Here is a 16,086-nt window from a genome sequence, read left to right as displayed (position 1 = left end):
CTGGAGAAGTGTGCTCTTCACAAATGAATCCCGGTTTCAACTGTACCGGGCAGATGGCAGACCGCATCTATGGCGTCGTGTGGGAGAGCGGTTTGCTGATGTCAACATTGTGAACAGAGTGCCCCGTGGTGGTGGGGTTATGGCATGGGCAGGCATAAGCTATTGACAATGAACACAATTGCATTTTATCTAAGGCGATACCGTGACGAGATCCTTTATCCGCCGCCATCACCTCATCTCTCAGTATGATAATGCACGGCCCCATGTCACAAATATCTGTACACAATTCCTGGAAGCTGAAAATGTCCCAGTTCTTCCATGGCCTGCATACTCACCAGACATGTCACCCATTGAGCCTGTTTGGGATGCTCTGGATGTCCCGCCAATATCCAGCAACTTCGCAGAGCCATTGAAGAAGAGTGGAACAGCAATCGACAACTCTATGCGAAGGATATGTGTCACACCGCATGATGCAGTGGTCACACCAGATACTGACTGGCTTTCTGATCCACGACCCTCTTTAATTTTTTCATCTGTGACCAACAGATGCATATCTGTGTTCCCAGTCATGTGAAATCCATAGATTAGGACCTAATGAATTCAAATTGACTGATTACCTTATATGAATTGTAACTCAATAAAATCTTTGAAATTGTTGCATGTTGCATTTATTTTTGTTCAGTGTAGTTCATATTTATTTAACAATCCCTTGAAAACAGCACGTAGGCTTAGTCAATGGTTTTAGCAGAGCTGGGGGTCTCCTTGACCCAGAGCAGCCAAATCGAACGCTCTGCACCGTATTGTGAGGTTTTATTGATAACAACCTATAGGGGGGTGCACGCAAGCAGATGAGGAAATCTGTCTAGGATAGAATAAAATATATAGTAAAACCTGCAAAAAAAAGGTGAATGTAAACAGAGCGAGAATTTAAAAAAGCCCTACCCTCTGTGCCCAATAAAAAAAAGTTATAAACAAAAACTTTATTTTGACAACCCTCCCTTATTCCCCTCCCCCCACCACCACTGACTAAGCCTATTAAATGGTTTGTGTCATTTTTTAAGTTGGTTGCCATAAGGTGACACCAGCTGTCATGGCTGTTTATGTCATTGTGACAGTGTTATGTAGCCCTTACGACCGAGGCTTGAAGTAAAATGTAAAAAATAGAACCACTTCTTGATATGACGTTTGCACCTCAACAATACAATATCACTCTGTACATTACAACAATTCATATACATTTACCTAATCTAGTTTATACACAAAGTGTTTAGGGTTACCTTTAGCACTATGAACATTTTTTACAATATTTTACAGGCAGAACCAAGACAAATAGGAAAGCTGTATTGTAGTAGTGGATGAATAAGTTCAATGCAGATGTTTACTGTAGTTTGTATTAAATAAAGATGTTTTTCATATCACATTACATATCACATTGTAAATGTGAAGATAAACAATTGAATACCTGAACAGTTGAATTCAGTCCCGTTTTAAAGATAACCATATGATCTGAAACGATGTGATTCAGACATAAATGGGGAGTTAAGAGAATAAAGATATTGAAAATTACAATGGCCACTCAACTAATAACTACGTACATTATACTGCATTAAAAAAAAAAAAAAAGCTTACAAGCGGAAATCGGCAGTAGAAACAATAACAAGAGACTCCCCGCCCCGTTTCGGTCAAAAGCTGAGGGGTGGGGCTGGAGAAATCGAACCACTCAAATTCGTAGACAGCTATGGATGCAAGTACTGACCATTCATGATATCAAAACTATAGTTGTACCATGTTTAGAGGCTATACAGTGTTTACAAACATGAGCTTAATATTTTGGGTTCTGATTTGGAACGACTTTGAACTAATGAAGCATTTATAGGTTATATTCTTCAAGAATCAAAATGGGTACACATCATTAAATGTACAAGTCCAAAAATGGATGTAGCAACTGCTGATTCTACCAAAGACCACTTTAAAGAAATCGATCCATTCACATGTTAAAGCCTATACGATTATCAAACATGCTGAAAAAAAGTCTCAGATTTAAACAAAGTGCCCTGGTAAGTGTGGGTATAATTGTGATAAGTCGAGTCTTTTGGCTACTCTTGATTTGTGTTCTTGTTTCTCCCCTTCACAAACATGATCTCACAATAAATCGCATCTTATTCAAACATCTGTCAAAAATAACAGCTTCTGAGAAAATTCTAAATTGAGAGGCAAGCCAGGTGGAGTCTTGAGCATTTCCGTAAATTACTCAGGAGGGTGTAAACATTGTCTGTGGGTAATGTTGTCGCCCCCCTTTGAATGTAAAGGGCATCTATAACATTATCCTCAAATGAAAAAGGGCAACAACACATACACAATCCAGTATCATACAGTTCAGTCCTACACGAACAGGAGTCCCTGTTGACGTCAGGTCATAAAAATGAAGTTGCCATGTCCGTTCTTGAGCGGGCCGGAGTTAAACTATCCCTCTCGAATTTACCAACTGTATTAAAATAGGACATCGACACTGAGCTCAGATCAGATTCCAAGGATCACCTCAGACTGTCCCGCTAAGAGCTGAGCCCAGGTTATGTCAGACGCGGAGAATCTCTAGGCAGTTGTTGTAGCAGATTGCGATCCAGTCAGGCTGGGTGGATGCCCACTGGACGTTATTGATCTCGCCTTCGGCCGTGTAGGCCAGGATGGGGTCCTCGATGGCCCTGGGCATCTGCTGGATGTCCCAGATCAGCGCCTGATGGTCATCCGCTACTTTCCGAACAGGAAAGGGGACAGTAGTTAGTGTATTGTAGACTGAAATCAATGCTTGTGTTCTGGGCTACTAGGAGGGCAGATTTGATAATCGATGGTATATATTTTTCAGCCCTGTGCTCTAGTTTTACTAAATCATTCCATGGGGATGTTATGGAACAACGACTTATAAAATAAAATCTCACCCGCGATGCAGATGTGCCATTTCATTTATATTCATATTTTCTGAGAATGTCTGATGTTTTTGTCAACAGAATCTTATGGATTAATGAATCAATAGTATACATTTAAGGGATAGTTCACCCAAATTACAAGTTGACATATGTTTCCATACCTTGTAGGCACTCTATTGAAGGACGGAGTGCATTGCAAGCTTTGAGTTTGTTTACCTAGCCACTGCCACCATCCGCCAACTTTAGCATTTTACAACCAAAAACCAATTTAAGTAACTGTATCCAATATTATCATGTTTTAATTTTCAAGTACAAATAATCCCAAAGTCCTTGGCATTTTCCATATACTGCTTAAAAAAAAAAAAAGAGGAAACAAATATGTATTTAACTTGGAAGGTTAGCACATGGCTGGTTGGCACATACGCACATTGATAATACTGTATAAGATACGCGGGAGGAAACAGAGAGCTTACCTGCTGTACAGATGTGGCAGGAGGAGTGGGGCGCCCAGGCGATGCCGTTGACACAGGCGCGGTGGTTGTTAAGTCTGGCCACTGGGGTGCATGGCACACGGACGTCCAAGATCACCACCTGGGACGGACAGAGAGAAAAAATGCACATGCTAAGGTAGAATACATATAATCATAGACTACTAGAATTTTTGTTCAGCATAATTGACCGACTTTTACTGGTCCAATACTGTAGCCAGATAACCAAACATGCATTATTTGAATTGCTATAGCATTGATCAAATCACATGAACGTAATCACATACAGTACAATGAAGGATGGGACAGACATGCAGACGGACAGGCAGACGGACAGGCAGACAGATGCAGGGCTGACCTCCATTCCATCCATCGCCATGGTGGCCAGGTAGTTGGGGTCTTGTTTGTTCCAGCAGAGGCGGAGCAGCGGGTGGTGCTGGGGGTCCTCGTAGATGATGGTGCTGTGCTCCAAGTGGCGCAAGTCAAACATGCGCACAGAGCCGTCTGCCCCCACCGACGCAAACATGTCCCGGCCACCACCGGCTCGGCTGAATGCGATGTCATAGACCTGCGACAAGGACACACATTTGGTGAAATAACAGGTGACATCTACTGCTGAGATAGAAAATATGGTTTGTTCATAGTCTATTGACTTGACAGAAACTTTAGGCAAGTACGGGGAAAATACAACAGCTGACAATGGGTGGAGGCGGTAATTTCATTGATCACTTGGAACATTGCTATACCATTACATTGACTATGCCCAATATCCACACTAGCATACTACTTAGCCTGAATGGCCAATACATCACCACATACTTGGTATGCAAGTGTGGATATTGGAACTTTATTTATTTATTTCAGCTCTGGCCTAACCCCTGCAGTGCCTTTACCTCTTTGTCATGGGCGATGAGCTGAGTCTTGACATGGCCAGACACCAGGTTGACCCTGCCCAGTACCTGACCTGTCTCCAGGCCCCAGATAGTGCAGGTGGTGTCAATACTGGAGGTACCTACAGAGAAGAAACATCATGAGATTTATTGAACGGGATCATAAGCACTTATAAATTCGTAACATGTTGTATGAATTGGAGTTTGTAACATATCATTTCAATTGCAGGGGACCTGTTTTGGCTTGTGAGCGATAAACCTACCGGCTGAAATTATACAAAAGCTTTACAACACATCTTTAATGATGCCTTCCTATACCCTTTAAGGCCTATGTATCATTCATAAGCAAACGACATGCTATATAAAGGGTGGCAAAAGGGTTATGCTGCATTTGGCAAAGCAACAGATGTAAGGACCTTTTATATCACCTTTCATGTAGTATGACTTTGCTTAAAAAAATATCAAATGAAGCGTCGATGTAGAGCTAATGAAGACATTATAAATGCTCTATATAAAGTCTTAAGTAAAAAAAAATATAAAAACATTAGACCAACCAAGGCTGTATAACAATGACACCTGGAGAGCTAATGGTATATGCTAGTGTCTCTTGTTTGTGAAGAGGCGTCAAGAGCTCATACTTGCTCAAGACTCAATTGTTTAGCTTATTTTGAACACTAAATGTCAATAGCAATCTGGAAGAGGCGTCCAGAGAATCCGGTAACGTAGTCTGGCCATAAAAAAAAGAGGATAAAGTTATTCTCACCCAGCAGGTTAGGGTCCACCTCATTCCAGTCAAAGGATGTCAGCGGTGCACAGAAGTCTGAGTTTTTGTTGTTGTTGAGCAGGCATTCCAGACGAGTCTCAGTGTCACTCACCTGTCAGGAACAACAAAAGTTTGTTTTTAAATCACCTCATCAAATGAAGCAGACATATTTATACCTAAAGTGTTCCCCCCTGGATAATTTGTATGTCCAGCCTAGATAAGTTTTATGTAGAAAGACTGCGAAGCTCAGTTCTGGTGACTTTTCAAAAAGGGCATTCGACTCTAAAATGAATGAAAATGTAATTATGCTGACACCATCTAAAATATACATTTCCAACTCCAGAAATGAGCACAACATATTGGAAAAATAATTTGTTACAAATATTTATACATATTGGACCATGCATCTAGACTATGCTTGGTCTATATTATCAGGTATGCCATTAGCAATAAGCATTATCACCTGTAGACCAACTGATGCAGCATTATGGCTATAATTAACTTATTTGGGGTACCCCCCCTTCTTCTCAATTTCCGCCTAAAGACATACCCTAATCTAACTGCCTGTAGCTCAGGCCCAGAAGCAAGGATATGCATATTCTTGATATCATTTGAAAGGAAACACTCTGAATTGTTTGGAAATGTGAATTGAATATAACACAATAGATCTGGTAGAAGAAAATAAACATACGTTTTCTGTTTTTTATTGTTATTTATTGTCTCTTTCTGCTGTAAAGCAGAGGCTTACTGAACAGGTGGTGCAGGTGATGGGGCATTTCCTGTGACAAAGGGCACAACGTCACCTCCCCACTGTGCCCTTTTTGCCCTGAGGCATATTCATGCCTGCAGAGATGAATCTAGGCAGGTGAACACCACTGGTTGACAGAGCAGAAGGTGCTGCAGTGGATTTGTTGTAGCTAGCAAGCGCCTGGATGAGCAGCTCCCTGAAGGCTAGATGTGAGATGTGAGGCTGTCTCTATCAATTTCCTCTATAATTTGGGTTAATTCTGTATACCTAGACTTTGTTTTAGCTTTTCCTGATTTATTCACCATAATTTAAATATATAAACTTGTTGAAAATGCTATTGAATATGTACTGCTATGCGTAACACTCGTGGCTCCGTCAAGTAGGATTTGCAATGGCGAATGAACCTCTTTTACGCCAGAGTTTACGACAAAGGTTGGTCTTCAAACGTATAACCATTACAACATATTGCCGTTTACCTCAGCTCATTGGCTATCTTCCAAGCTAGATTTCAGTGGTCACTGGGCCAAAATACAGTCAATCAACGATAGACCGGTCCTACCATTGGTTCGCAATGAGGTCATTGATTGGTGTCTTCAAATCGGTTTGTTTCGGTCAATACGTCCCGGGAAAAGAGACATCATGTATGGTTGTGTTAGTAACAACCAGAGGATTGCAATGAAACCAACCATGACTGGATAAATGTTTGTTTAGTGTGTGTAATTACCACGAACGCTTCGTCCAAAGTTGAATGAGACGGAAATCACGACGCAACCGGTTTACAAACGTTTCGTGTTAGGCTATAAAAATGTCTTTTATCAAACAAAACGAACACTCACTGTGTAGTTAGGACACTTGGCATTGCCACCAGAGGAAGATCTTCAATGGTAAGCAATGAATTTTATTGTTATTTCTGACTTTCGTGACGCTAATGCTTGGTTGGAAAATGCTAGAAATACTTGTGTGTGTCGGGCGCCGTCCTCAGAAAATCTCATGTTTGCTTTTGCAGTAAACCTCTTTGAAATCTGACACAGCGGTTGGATTAATAAGACGTTCATCTTTTAAATGATGTAAGATACATGTATTTACAAGAATGTTTAATACAACGAATGGTGTATTTAAAATGTTAGCTCTCTGCAGTTTCACCGGATGTTGGCCTGCTGGGACGTTAGCGTCTCACCTACCCTAGAGAAGTTAAATAGGCGGAAGCATGGGGTTGCCCATCTGCATTTACCCTATTGGGCTAAACACTAGACAGATCCCAAATGTGATCTCTAGATATAAATTGGTGCAGTTCACGTATATTTAGGAGTTGAGAAATAAAAAGTAGAAAGCTGGTATCCCCCGCTTTTTAAAAAAGACCATTAAAACATCTATTTTCACCCGCGATTGCAAGAATTGGTATGCATTGAATGCATGTTTCTCTCACATAGAATACACAACAAGCAGACTAGGTAAATAGGTCAACTATTTTACTATGGGGTTTTCAGATTTTTTTATCATTACTTGTTTTCATTGCAGAGGAAAAGATCAAATGTGGACTGTTCTAGCATCTTCAAAGTGCGCCTCGGTACAAATTAAAAAAAATCATGTTTTTTTTTGTCCTGGTGGCAAATGACTGCAGCGGAAACACCAATACCCTGCTCCACCCTCCCCTTTTTTTGCTTTATATATATATTTTTTAAATTTAAGGCACACATAGTTTGTATGTATTGATATGTACTATAAGCTATCTAGGTCAAATAGTGGAGAGGCGTTGTGCCTTGAGGTGTTGCTTTTAGTGATGCACCGATGTCATTTTTGGCCGATATCAATATCCAATATTTTCCTTGCCAAAAGAAAAGAACTATACCGATAGAAAGAAAATTGCAGCCTTTTAAGCATTCTAGTACAGTTAAATAGTTAACACACACACAAAGCGGTTTAAGGCATGCATCTCAGTGCAAGAGGCATTACTACCGTCCTTGGTTCGAATCCAGACTTTATATCCGGCCGTGATTGGGAGTCCCATAGGGCGGCACACAATTGGCCCAGTGTCATCCGGGTTTGTCCGTCATTGTAAATAAGAATTTGTTCTTAACCGACTGGCCTAGTTAAATAAATGTTTGTGTGTTTGTGGAGTCTCCCACATGCCTTTTGGCGAACACCAAACGTGTTTGCTTATTTTTTTCTTAATGCTGTGGCTTTTTTTCTGGCCATTCTTCTGTAAAGCCCAGCTCTGTGGAGCATAAGGCTTAAAGTGGTCCTTAAAGTGGACAGTTACTCAAACCTCTGCTGTGGAGCTCTCAAAGCTCCTTCAGGGTTATCTTTGTTGCCTCTGATTAATGCCCTCCTTGCCTGGTCCGTGAGTTTTGGTGGGCGGCCCTCTCTTGGCAGGTTTGTTGTGATGCCATATTCTTTCAATTTTTGAATAATGAATTTAAATGGTGCTCCCCCGTGGGATGTTCAAAGTTTTAGATTTTTTTACAACTCAACCCTGATCTATACTTCTACACAACTTTGTCCCTGACCTGTTGTTTGAAGAGCTCCTTGGTCTTCATGGTGCCGCTTGCTTGGTGGTGCCCCTTGCTTAGTAGTGTTGCAGACTCTGGGGCCTTTCAGAAGAGGTGTTTGATATTTTTTTATAACTATTTTTTATATACTGCGATCATCTGACCCTAAGAGTGCACACAGGTGAACTTTATTGAACTAATTATGTGACTTCTGAAGGTAATTGGTTGCACCAGATCTTATTTAGGGGATTCATAGCAAAGGAGGTGAATATATGTAAAAATAGGAAAAACACCAAGGGGGATGAATACTTTTGCAAGGCACTGTATTTCTATTTTTTACTTAACACTTTTTCCCCCCCTTAAAACATTGTTGGTTAAGGGCTTGGAAGTAAGCATTTCACTGTAACAAATAACATTTGATTTGAACCTCAGGAACTTGACCACTAATCGGACTGGGCCTGTCACCTGGGCCGGGTTTTCCAGCCCTGTGTGTGCGCTCCACCTCAATGTTCCGGTAGACCATCTTCAATTTCTCAGAGATAATTTCCCTCACTTTGTCCTCAGACTCCATCCAGGTCTCATGTGGAGATTCTGCAATTCCATCCACAACCATATTGTTCTGTCTCGATTGTCCGTCAAGATAATCAGATTTTTCCATCATTCACACACAGAACTGATGTCCCCTCTCAATGACTTACAGATTGCTGTCATCTTGCCGTTCTCCTGTTTCACCAAATCAAGCTGACCCTGGGAGAACTACAAATTGTTCTTCAGGTCCTGGACCTCTCTGGTCAGGTCATCCATTATTTTATTAGTCGAATCAACCAGTATTTGGACAAAACACAAACCTATTTTCTTGTTGTTAACAACTCCTAGAACTCTTTTTGTTTGTTTAAAAAGATCCTTCCCCGGTGATAGAGAGATAGTACTGTCCACAACGGTACTCCCACCAGCTTTGGTCTTTGTCATGGTAGCTAGCAACGCAGGTTACACTGTTACTCCTCACAGTTCCAGACAGTGCAGGTACCAGGGAAGATTGAACACAAACAGCAGGTATCTAGACAGCCATAAATCCTGGACAAACTGCGGCCCCAGCCACAATAGCTAACCGCGTTGCTGGTTGTGTTCAAGCCCTCAAACCCTGCTAGCTAGGCTAGCAGCTACGCCAAATAGCTCCTCAGACCCGGCCTTGGTCGGCAGGATCACTGGACAGAGAGTAGCAGTCCCAGCAGCTGATAACAAATGCGTTGTGGGATCCAAACGAAAAAGTTGGCGAAAACAACAAACCGAAATGTTCAATAAGAATTGGTGTGAGCAGATCGAAGCAGTGTTAAGGTCGCTACACTACCACCTTCAGGAGAGCGTCTCTCCACGCTTCTCTATACCAAGCCCTTCACATGTATGGGCCTCTCTGATTGGAACCTCTTGACGTTGACGCTAGATGTAGGGTTAAGGTTGCTACAATATTCAGGGTAGGCAAAGGTCTGGCAGTGGTAGGCTATTGGCTTCTTACCCTCCAAATGCGCAGGTAGTCTCCACTGGTAGCCAGCAGGTCAGGATACACCCCCTTGGTGTCGGGAATCCACATAATTTTTGTGGTGGGGTAAGGGTGGTCGAATGTGTTCCGGCAGACAAACTCTGAGCTCTCCTCCTCCAATCCAACTATCTGAACCTATGGGGAAAACAGACAATAACATCAGCATGGGGCAGTAGGTAATCTAGCGGTTAAGAGCCTTGGGCCAGTAACTAAAAAGGGTGCAGGTTCAAATCGTCAAGTTCACTAGTTGAAAAACCTGCCGATGTGCCCTTAAGCAAGGCACTTAACCCATTTGCTCCTGTAAGTCGCTCTGGATAAGATATGAACATTTTAAATGTGCGGTCAAAATAATATTAAGCCTGCTCGTTTTCTGTGATGAGGATAAGTATGATAAACCTGTATTATTGAATTCTATTTACTGGAACTGCCAAACAGTGACACCTTTGTTTAATTGACAGTGATGGATATTGTTGCAATTGTGCTAGTCTAATTAATCAGGCTGAAATAGACAATTAATTGGTATATACAGCCTGACACTAGCAGTCATTTCTCAGTGTAATGGAAAAATTCGGAGTACATTTCTAATCCCTGGATTGAGGTACATTTTCCGAGCCATATCTCACGACGGCTCCGCGGTGTCTTAATCTACACAGGAAGCCTGTCTGACCCTAGTGCAGCTGTAAGCAAGCAGGTCAGATATGCTGGCTAGGCAAGGGGTTAATTGTAACAAATTACAAATCTGAGTCTAATCCGACCTCTTCTTACTGATAAAAATGATATGGTTAGATACATGTAGAATGTTCCGTAGGTCAATAATCAAGAAAGAGGCGACAAGAATATTTACAATTCGACCTGAAAAAACATTTGTCATCAATAAAAGAAAAGTGTTCATAGATTTAAAACAAAACTTCCTAGGTACACTAACCCAGCCTGGTCTCAGACAAACGTAATATAGTAAATGTAATTCCTGGACACTCAAAAAAAGACAGTTACTTAAGGCAAAAACCAAAACATCTAGCCACCAATTGGTTGCGAGATCGAATCTTATCACAAACAACTTTTCAACTACTTAGAAATGTTTTGCTACTTTGCAACTACTTAGAAGGGCTGGCGGTTTATCGTATTTTACTATATACACCGGTATTGATGCACGGACCGGTTTGGCTTTTTCCCTTTACCTTCTATAATTGTATTTGAATGTTTGGTTTGTTAAATATGCTGTGTGTAACATCCATTTTTATAGTTTACACTGCTACTTGAGCTCTCTCGGAGTGCATTTGTTGTTGCTTGACCACGAGACACTTGCGTTCAGTCTGCATGATTACTGCAGCACATGCAACAATTTTGATGACATCGTGTTGTTTCCAGTTTGCTTCTTAATATAAAATCAACAAGTGTTCTACAATTAGCTTGTGTTTCTTACATGTGCAAACAGCTAGTTTGTCTTTTCTTGGCAGAATTTAGCTAAATTGTGATAGCCAAAAAAATTACTGAATCAGATCAAAAGTAGCAAGCTAATACAGCCTAATACCAGTGTTGGTGTAGGCCTATAAGGTCCCTTAGGAAACACTGACCATCATTTTGGTTCCAACCCTGTCACAATAACTCCTCCCTGGCATTTTCATTTGTTGTCATGTCAAACAATGTATTCAAAGAGCCCACTATTATTTATATTCACAATATAGAATTAGAATGAACATTCCATTTCCATGATTCCAAGTGTTTTGATCTAAATCGCAAAGTGGTTAAAAATAAGGTGTTTTTTGCCCGTATCGTGGATCCCTAAGTGGCAGTGGGAAAATTATTTCAAATGAGTGCAGAAAATGCAAAAATGTATGGAAATGCGGGAAATAATTTTAGGTTGAAGTTGAATTGAAGTGTAAAACAATCAGAATGGACCAAGACCCCATTCAAATCACTTAGAATGGATGCGATACCACCGTAGGGTCACGCACTACTCAAAGCACATTTTGAACTTTTTTTTATTCAAAAATGTAAAATACTGTTTTTTTTATTTTTATACCGTGATGTATTTTGGACATGTCGCCCAGCCCCTACTACTTTGCATGTTAGCTAACCCTTCCCCTAACCTAGCTAACGTTAGCCAGCTAGCCAGAATTCATAACATATTATAAAAGTTGACACACCTACTCATTCCAGGGTTTTGCTGTATTTTTACTAATTTCTACATTGTAGGATAATAGTGAAGACATTAAAAGAACGAAACACATATGGAAACATGTAGTATATTTTATATTTGAAATTCTTCAAAGTAGCAACCCTTTGCCTTGATGACAGCTTTGCACATTCTTGGCATTCTCTCAACCAGCATCATGAGGTAGTCACCTGGAATGCATTTCAATTAATGCATTTTAACAGGTGTGCCTTGTTAAAAGTTATTTTGTGGAATGTCTTTCCTTCTTAATGCGTTTGAGCCAATCAGTTGTGTTGTGACAAGGTAGGGGTGGTATACAGAAGATAGCCCTATTTGGTAAAAGACCAAGTCCATGTTATGTCACGAACTCCTCGAATAAGCAAAGAGAAACGACAGTCCATCATTACTTTAAGACATGAAGGTCAGTGAATCCGGAAAATTAAGAACTTTGAAAGTTTCTTCAAGTGCAGTCGCAAAAAACATTAACCCCTATGATGAAACTGGCTCTCATGAGGACCGCCACAGGAAAGGAAGACCCAAAGTTACCTCTGCTGCAGAGGATAAGTTCAGTAGTTACGAGCCTCAGAAATTGCAGCCCAAACAAATGGTTTACAGAGTTCAAGTAACAGACATCAACATCAACTGTTCAGAGGAGACTGCGTGAAATCAGGCCTTCATGTCAAATTGCTGCAAAGAAACCACTTCTAAAGAACGGCAATAAGAAGAATAGACTTGCTTGGGCCAAGAAACACGAGCAATGGACATTAGACCGGTGGAAATCTGACCTTTGGTCTGATGAGTCCAAATTTGAGATTTTTGGTTCCAACCGCCGTGTCTTTGTGAGACACAGTAGGTGAACGGATGATCTCCGTATGTGTGGTTCCCACCATGAAACACGGAGGAGGAGGTGTGAGGGTCCTTTGCTGGTGACACTGTCGGTGATTAATTTAGAATTCATGGCAGACTTAACCAGCATGGCTACCACAGAATTCTGCAGCTATACACCATCCTGTCTGGTTTGCGCTTATTGGGATGATAATTTGTTTTTCAACAGGACAATGACCCAACACACCTCCAGGCTGTGAAAAGGCTATTTGAACAAGGAGAGTGATGGAGTGCTAAATCAGATGACCTGGCCGCCACTATCACCCGACCTCAACCCAATTGAGAGTTGGACTGCAGAGTGAAGGAAAAGCAGCCAACAAGTGCTCAGCATTTGTAGGAACTCCTTCAAGACTGTTAGAAAAGCATTTCAGGTGAAGCTGGTTGAGAGAATGCCAAGAATGTGCAAAGCTGTCAAAGACAAAGAGTGGATACTTTAAAGAATATAAAACATAAAACATATTAATTTGTTTAACACTTTTTTTGCTACTACATGATTCCATATGTGTTATGTCATAGTTTTGATGTCTTCACAATGTAGAAAATAGTACAAATAAATAAAAACCCTGGAATGAGTAGGTGTGTCCAAACTTTTGACTGATACTGTATATTAAATGGGAGATGGACATCCACAAAGTAATTAACATAAGAATAATACGAAATGCTCTGAGACCAGGTTTACTAACCAAGTATTAGCACATTGAATAACAGTTTTCCTACGTTATTTCAAATTTGATTTACTTTGTTGTTACTGTTCCCCGTTCTACCCTAGTAGGATTAAATGTAGGCTCATTTGATTCATAATGGAATGTTTGGAGAGAAAATGCGTTACCTTGTTATTGTACTCCTCGACAAAGCTGCCAAGAGCGAGACGAAAGCGCTTGTCTGGTCGCACACTCCAATTCATTGCATATACCGTCCATGGCGCCTCGTATTTGTAAATTTCTTTGCGCTTACCGTGAAGCGACATGGTCAAGGCAGTGAAAAGTCAATTTCTTCAAAAAAATACCAAATAAGGCGAACTATCACCGGTGACTTAATCTACAACCGGGTTTAAATTTCCGAGCTAAATGCGTCTTGGAGGCCGATGCTTTTTTTCTCCCTTTGTAGTCAAATAAAATGGCACTCAACGTTTCAATGTAGCTACTTTGTATAATCTGCAGTAGCGGTATGTTGATGAAGAGCCCACCAAAACATTACAGTACGTTTGCAAGGGTTAGCTGAAAAACTCTACATTGAGCACACAGAATAAACTGCAACAAACATAGGCCTATTCACCGAAGCAATGGCTGCTGTCTTGGACAATTTACAAAAGACTACCACTGTTGTATCAATGGTGTTTATAACTAAACCAAGATAGATCACATCTTGTTGTTTCCAATGGGGAAAAATTGTCATAGTGGGCTGAACAAGCAAGGAGGTGGGTAGAGCCAAGCACGCGTTTACGATATCCCATTGGCGCTTACTAGTAATAATCTGCATATTTCCGTTAGGGAACGCCTACTCTGTGAAGTACGCGTGTGCAATAACGCAATTCGCCTTTGCACTCCTGAACAATGCGATTTGTAAAAACATTTGCAACGGGTAAAGTCTACAAAACCTAGTCCACTCTGTTAATACGATATTGTAGTTTTTGAAACAGAAACTGTATTGAGATCAAATGTTTAATAGATGAGAAAATGTGCAGAATGTCGGCCAAAGTCCATTTCGTTCCATCTTCTCCCACTGCCCGCCAGTGGGCTTCCTCTCACTACCATATTTGGAATTGAGTGGAAACGCCAACCGGATGCTTCACATTTATACATCCAGTGAAATATCTGTCTCATTGCTCCATCTGTGGTGGTATGCTAGGCACGTCAAAACGGTGCCGACGTTACAATTGAGGGGATTTTATTAATTTGGCCTAGGTAGACGTGTTTTGCACCGGGGGAAAGAGCATTCGTTTGGCAACCAGGCTGCCTACCAGCGGCGAGACAGGTGCCCTGTTCAAAAGCCTGTGGCGAAGTAAGCTCAAAACAAAGTGATGTAATTAAGCACGTGGAGTAATGAGTAGGATCAGTGGTGGGGGGTGTGGATGTTTTAGATGCATGCCAGCAAAGCCACTACACTACACTAAACAATACACGAATTGCACTATAACGGTGACAAACGGTGCCCACAAACTGTTAGGTTCTACACAAAGCTGTCCCAACAGCGGAGCTTTCCTTTCAGCACCATGGAGTGAATCCTTTCCACTGCTACACCTGGCTATCAGCGGAGCCTCGTCTGTCAGCAAAACAGTTCATTCAGCCTCATTTATTGCCTTTTTAAATATTGTAGCTAATATGGCTGACTTGCATAAACAAACGTGGTTTCTACTGACTCCTTGTGGACTTGTGTAAGTCGATAAGAACTGCATTCTCCTTAAATAAAAACGAACGCCAACATGAGTTTTGACATTTGAACCATACACAAACATGATTCAATTTATATTCAGAAAATGCATTATGTTTGTTTTTATATCATTAGCACTTAGCTCTAAGAATAAGCAAGTTTATAAAGGTAGGCCTATTTGTTCAGCACTTTCAAAATCAAAACCGACAGGAATTCGGATAGATATTAGTACAGAAATTCAGCAAGATGTTGAGGCCTTAACTTACTCTTCTTTAAGTCAACAAAGAGAGAGAGAGAGAGAGAGAGAGAGAGAAGCGGTTAGCCTTCCATTTGAAGTGTTTTATTAGGCCAAGTGGTCTAAAAGGGAATGAAAATACAATCACGAGGATCCACTTTTATAGACAATATAGACAATATACTGACGCACAGACAGCGCAAACAAAACAACCCTCGCAATATCAACTGGAATTACGTGGCTCTATTACTGAACTTTTTTGTTGAAAACAAATATGGTTACAGAACCAACAACATTATATAGTATCCCCTCCTCGTGGAGAAAATCACATGAGCTAATTATAATACACAAAGTAAGCAAAACAATTAAATAATTCCAACATTGCCTAAGATACAGTTTTATTGAGATAGACCTATATAACCAATAGGTCAAAAACAATTGAGATGTACAAACTATGGCATAAGGGAACGATGAGCGGATAAGAGGCAAGCCATAATTTAGATTAAGACAATGAGTGAGCTAAGACGGACGTAGTCAATATAGCTATTTGTTCAGCACTTTTGAAATGTACAACAACAGAAATCAGAACATGGGCCGTTCTT

At 40.8% G+C, this 16,086-nt stretch overlaps 1 protein-coding gene across 2 annotated transcripts; it reads right to left on the bottom strand.

The window, feature by feature from the left end:
• Nucleotides 1-645: 645 nt before the first annotated feature.
• On the bottom strand, nt 646-14,225 carry LOC129854566 (DDB1- and CUL4-associated factor 7). 2 transcript variants are annotated; one of them, XM_055921784.1, is made up of 7 exons: nt 13,709-14,225; nt 9,816-9,974; nt 5,066-5,177; nt 4,306-4,424; nt 3,771-3,980; nt 3,398-3,515; nt 646-2,751 (listed from the first exon to the last, which is right to left on the bottom strand). In XM_055921784.1, the coding sequence occupies exons 1-7, from the start codon at nt 13,844-13,846 to the stop codon at nt 2,576-2,578; spliced, it is 1,032 nt and encodes a 343-aa protein (XP_055777759.1). In that variant the 5' UTR covers nt 13,847-14,225; the 3' UTR covers nt 646-2,575. The 2 variants fall into 2 exon arrangements, with proteins under 2 accessions (XP_055777759.1, XP_055777766.1); XM_055921791.1 differs by having other exon boundaries at nt 646-2,748.
• Between the last annotated feature and the right edge of the window lie 1,861 nt (nt 14,226-16,086).

This window comes from Salvelinus fontinalis, chromosome 1 (assembly GCF_029448725.1).
Source record: "Salvelinus fontinalis isolate EN_2023a chromosome 1, ASM2944872v1, whole genome shotgun sequence".
Classification (NCBI taxonomy): Eukaryota; Metazoa; Chordata; class Actinopteri; order Salmoniformes; family Salmonidae; genus Salvelinus; species Salvelinus fontinalis.
Note: the sequence above shows the minus strand (reverse complement) of the source record. Positions and strands in the feature narration are given on the sequence as shown.

Excerpts from the sequence above, each read along its gene's own strand:
- LOC129854566 (XM_055921784.1), bottom strand. The coding sequence starts at position 13,846 with ATGTCGCTTCACGGTAAGCGCAAAGAAATTTACAAATACGAGGCGCCA. Across the intron at positions 5,178-9,815 it reads ACTACCTGCGCATTTGGAGG|GTGAGTGACACTGAGACTCG; the intron begins GTAAGAAGCCAA and ends TGTTCCTGACAG. Across the intron at positions 3,516-3,770 it reads TGGCGATGGATGGAATGGAG|GTGGTGATCTTGGACGTCCG; the intron begins GTCAGCCCTGCA and ends TGTCCGTCCCAG.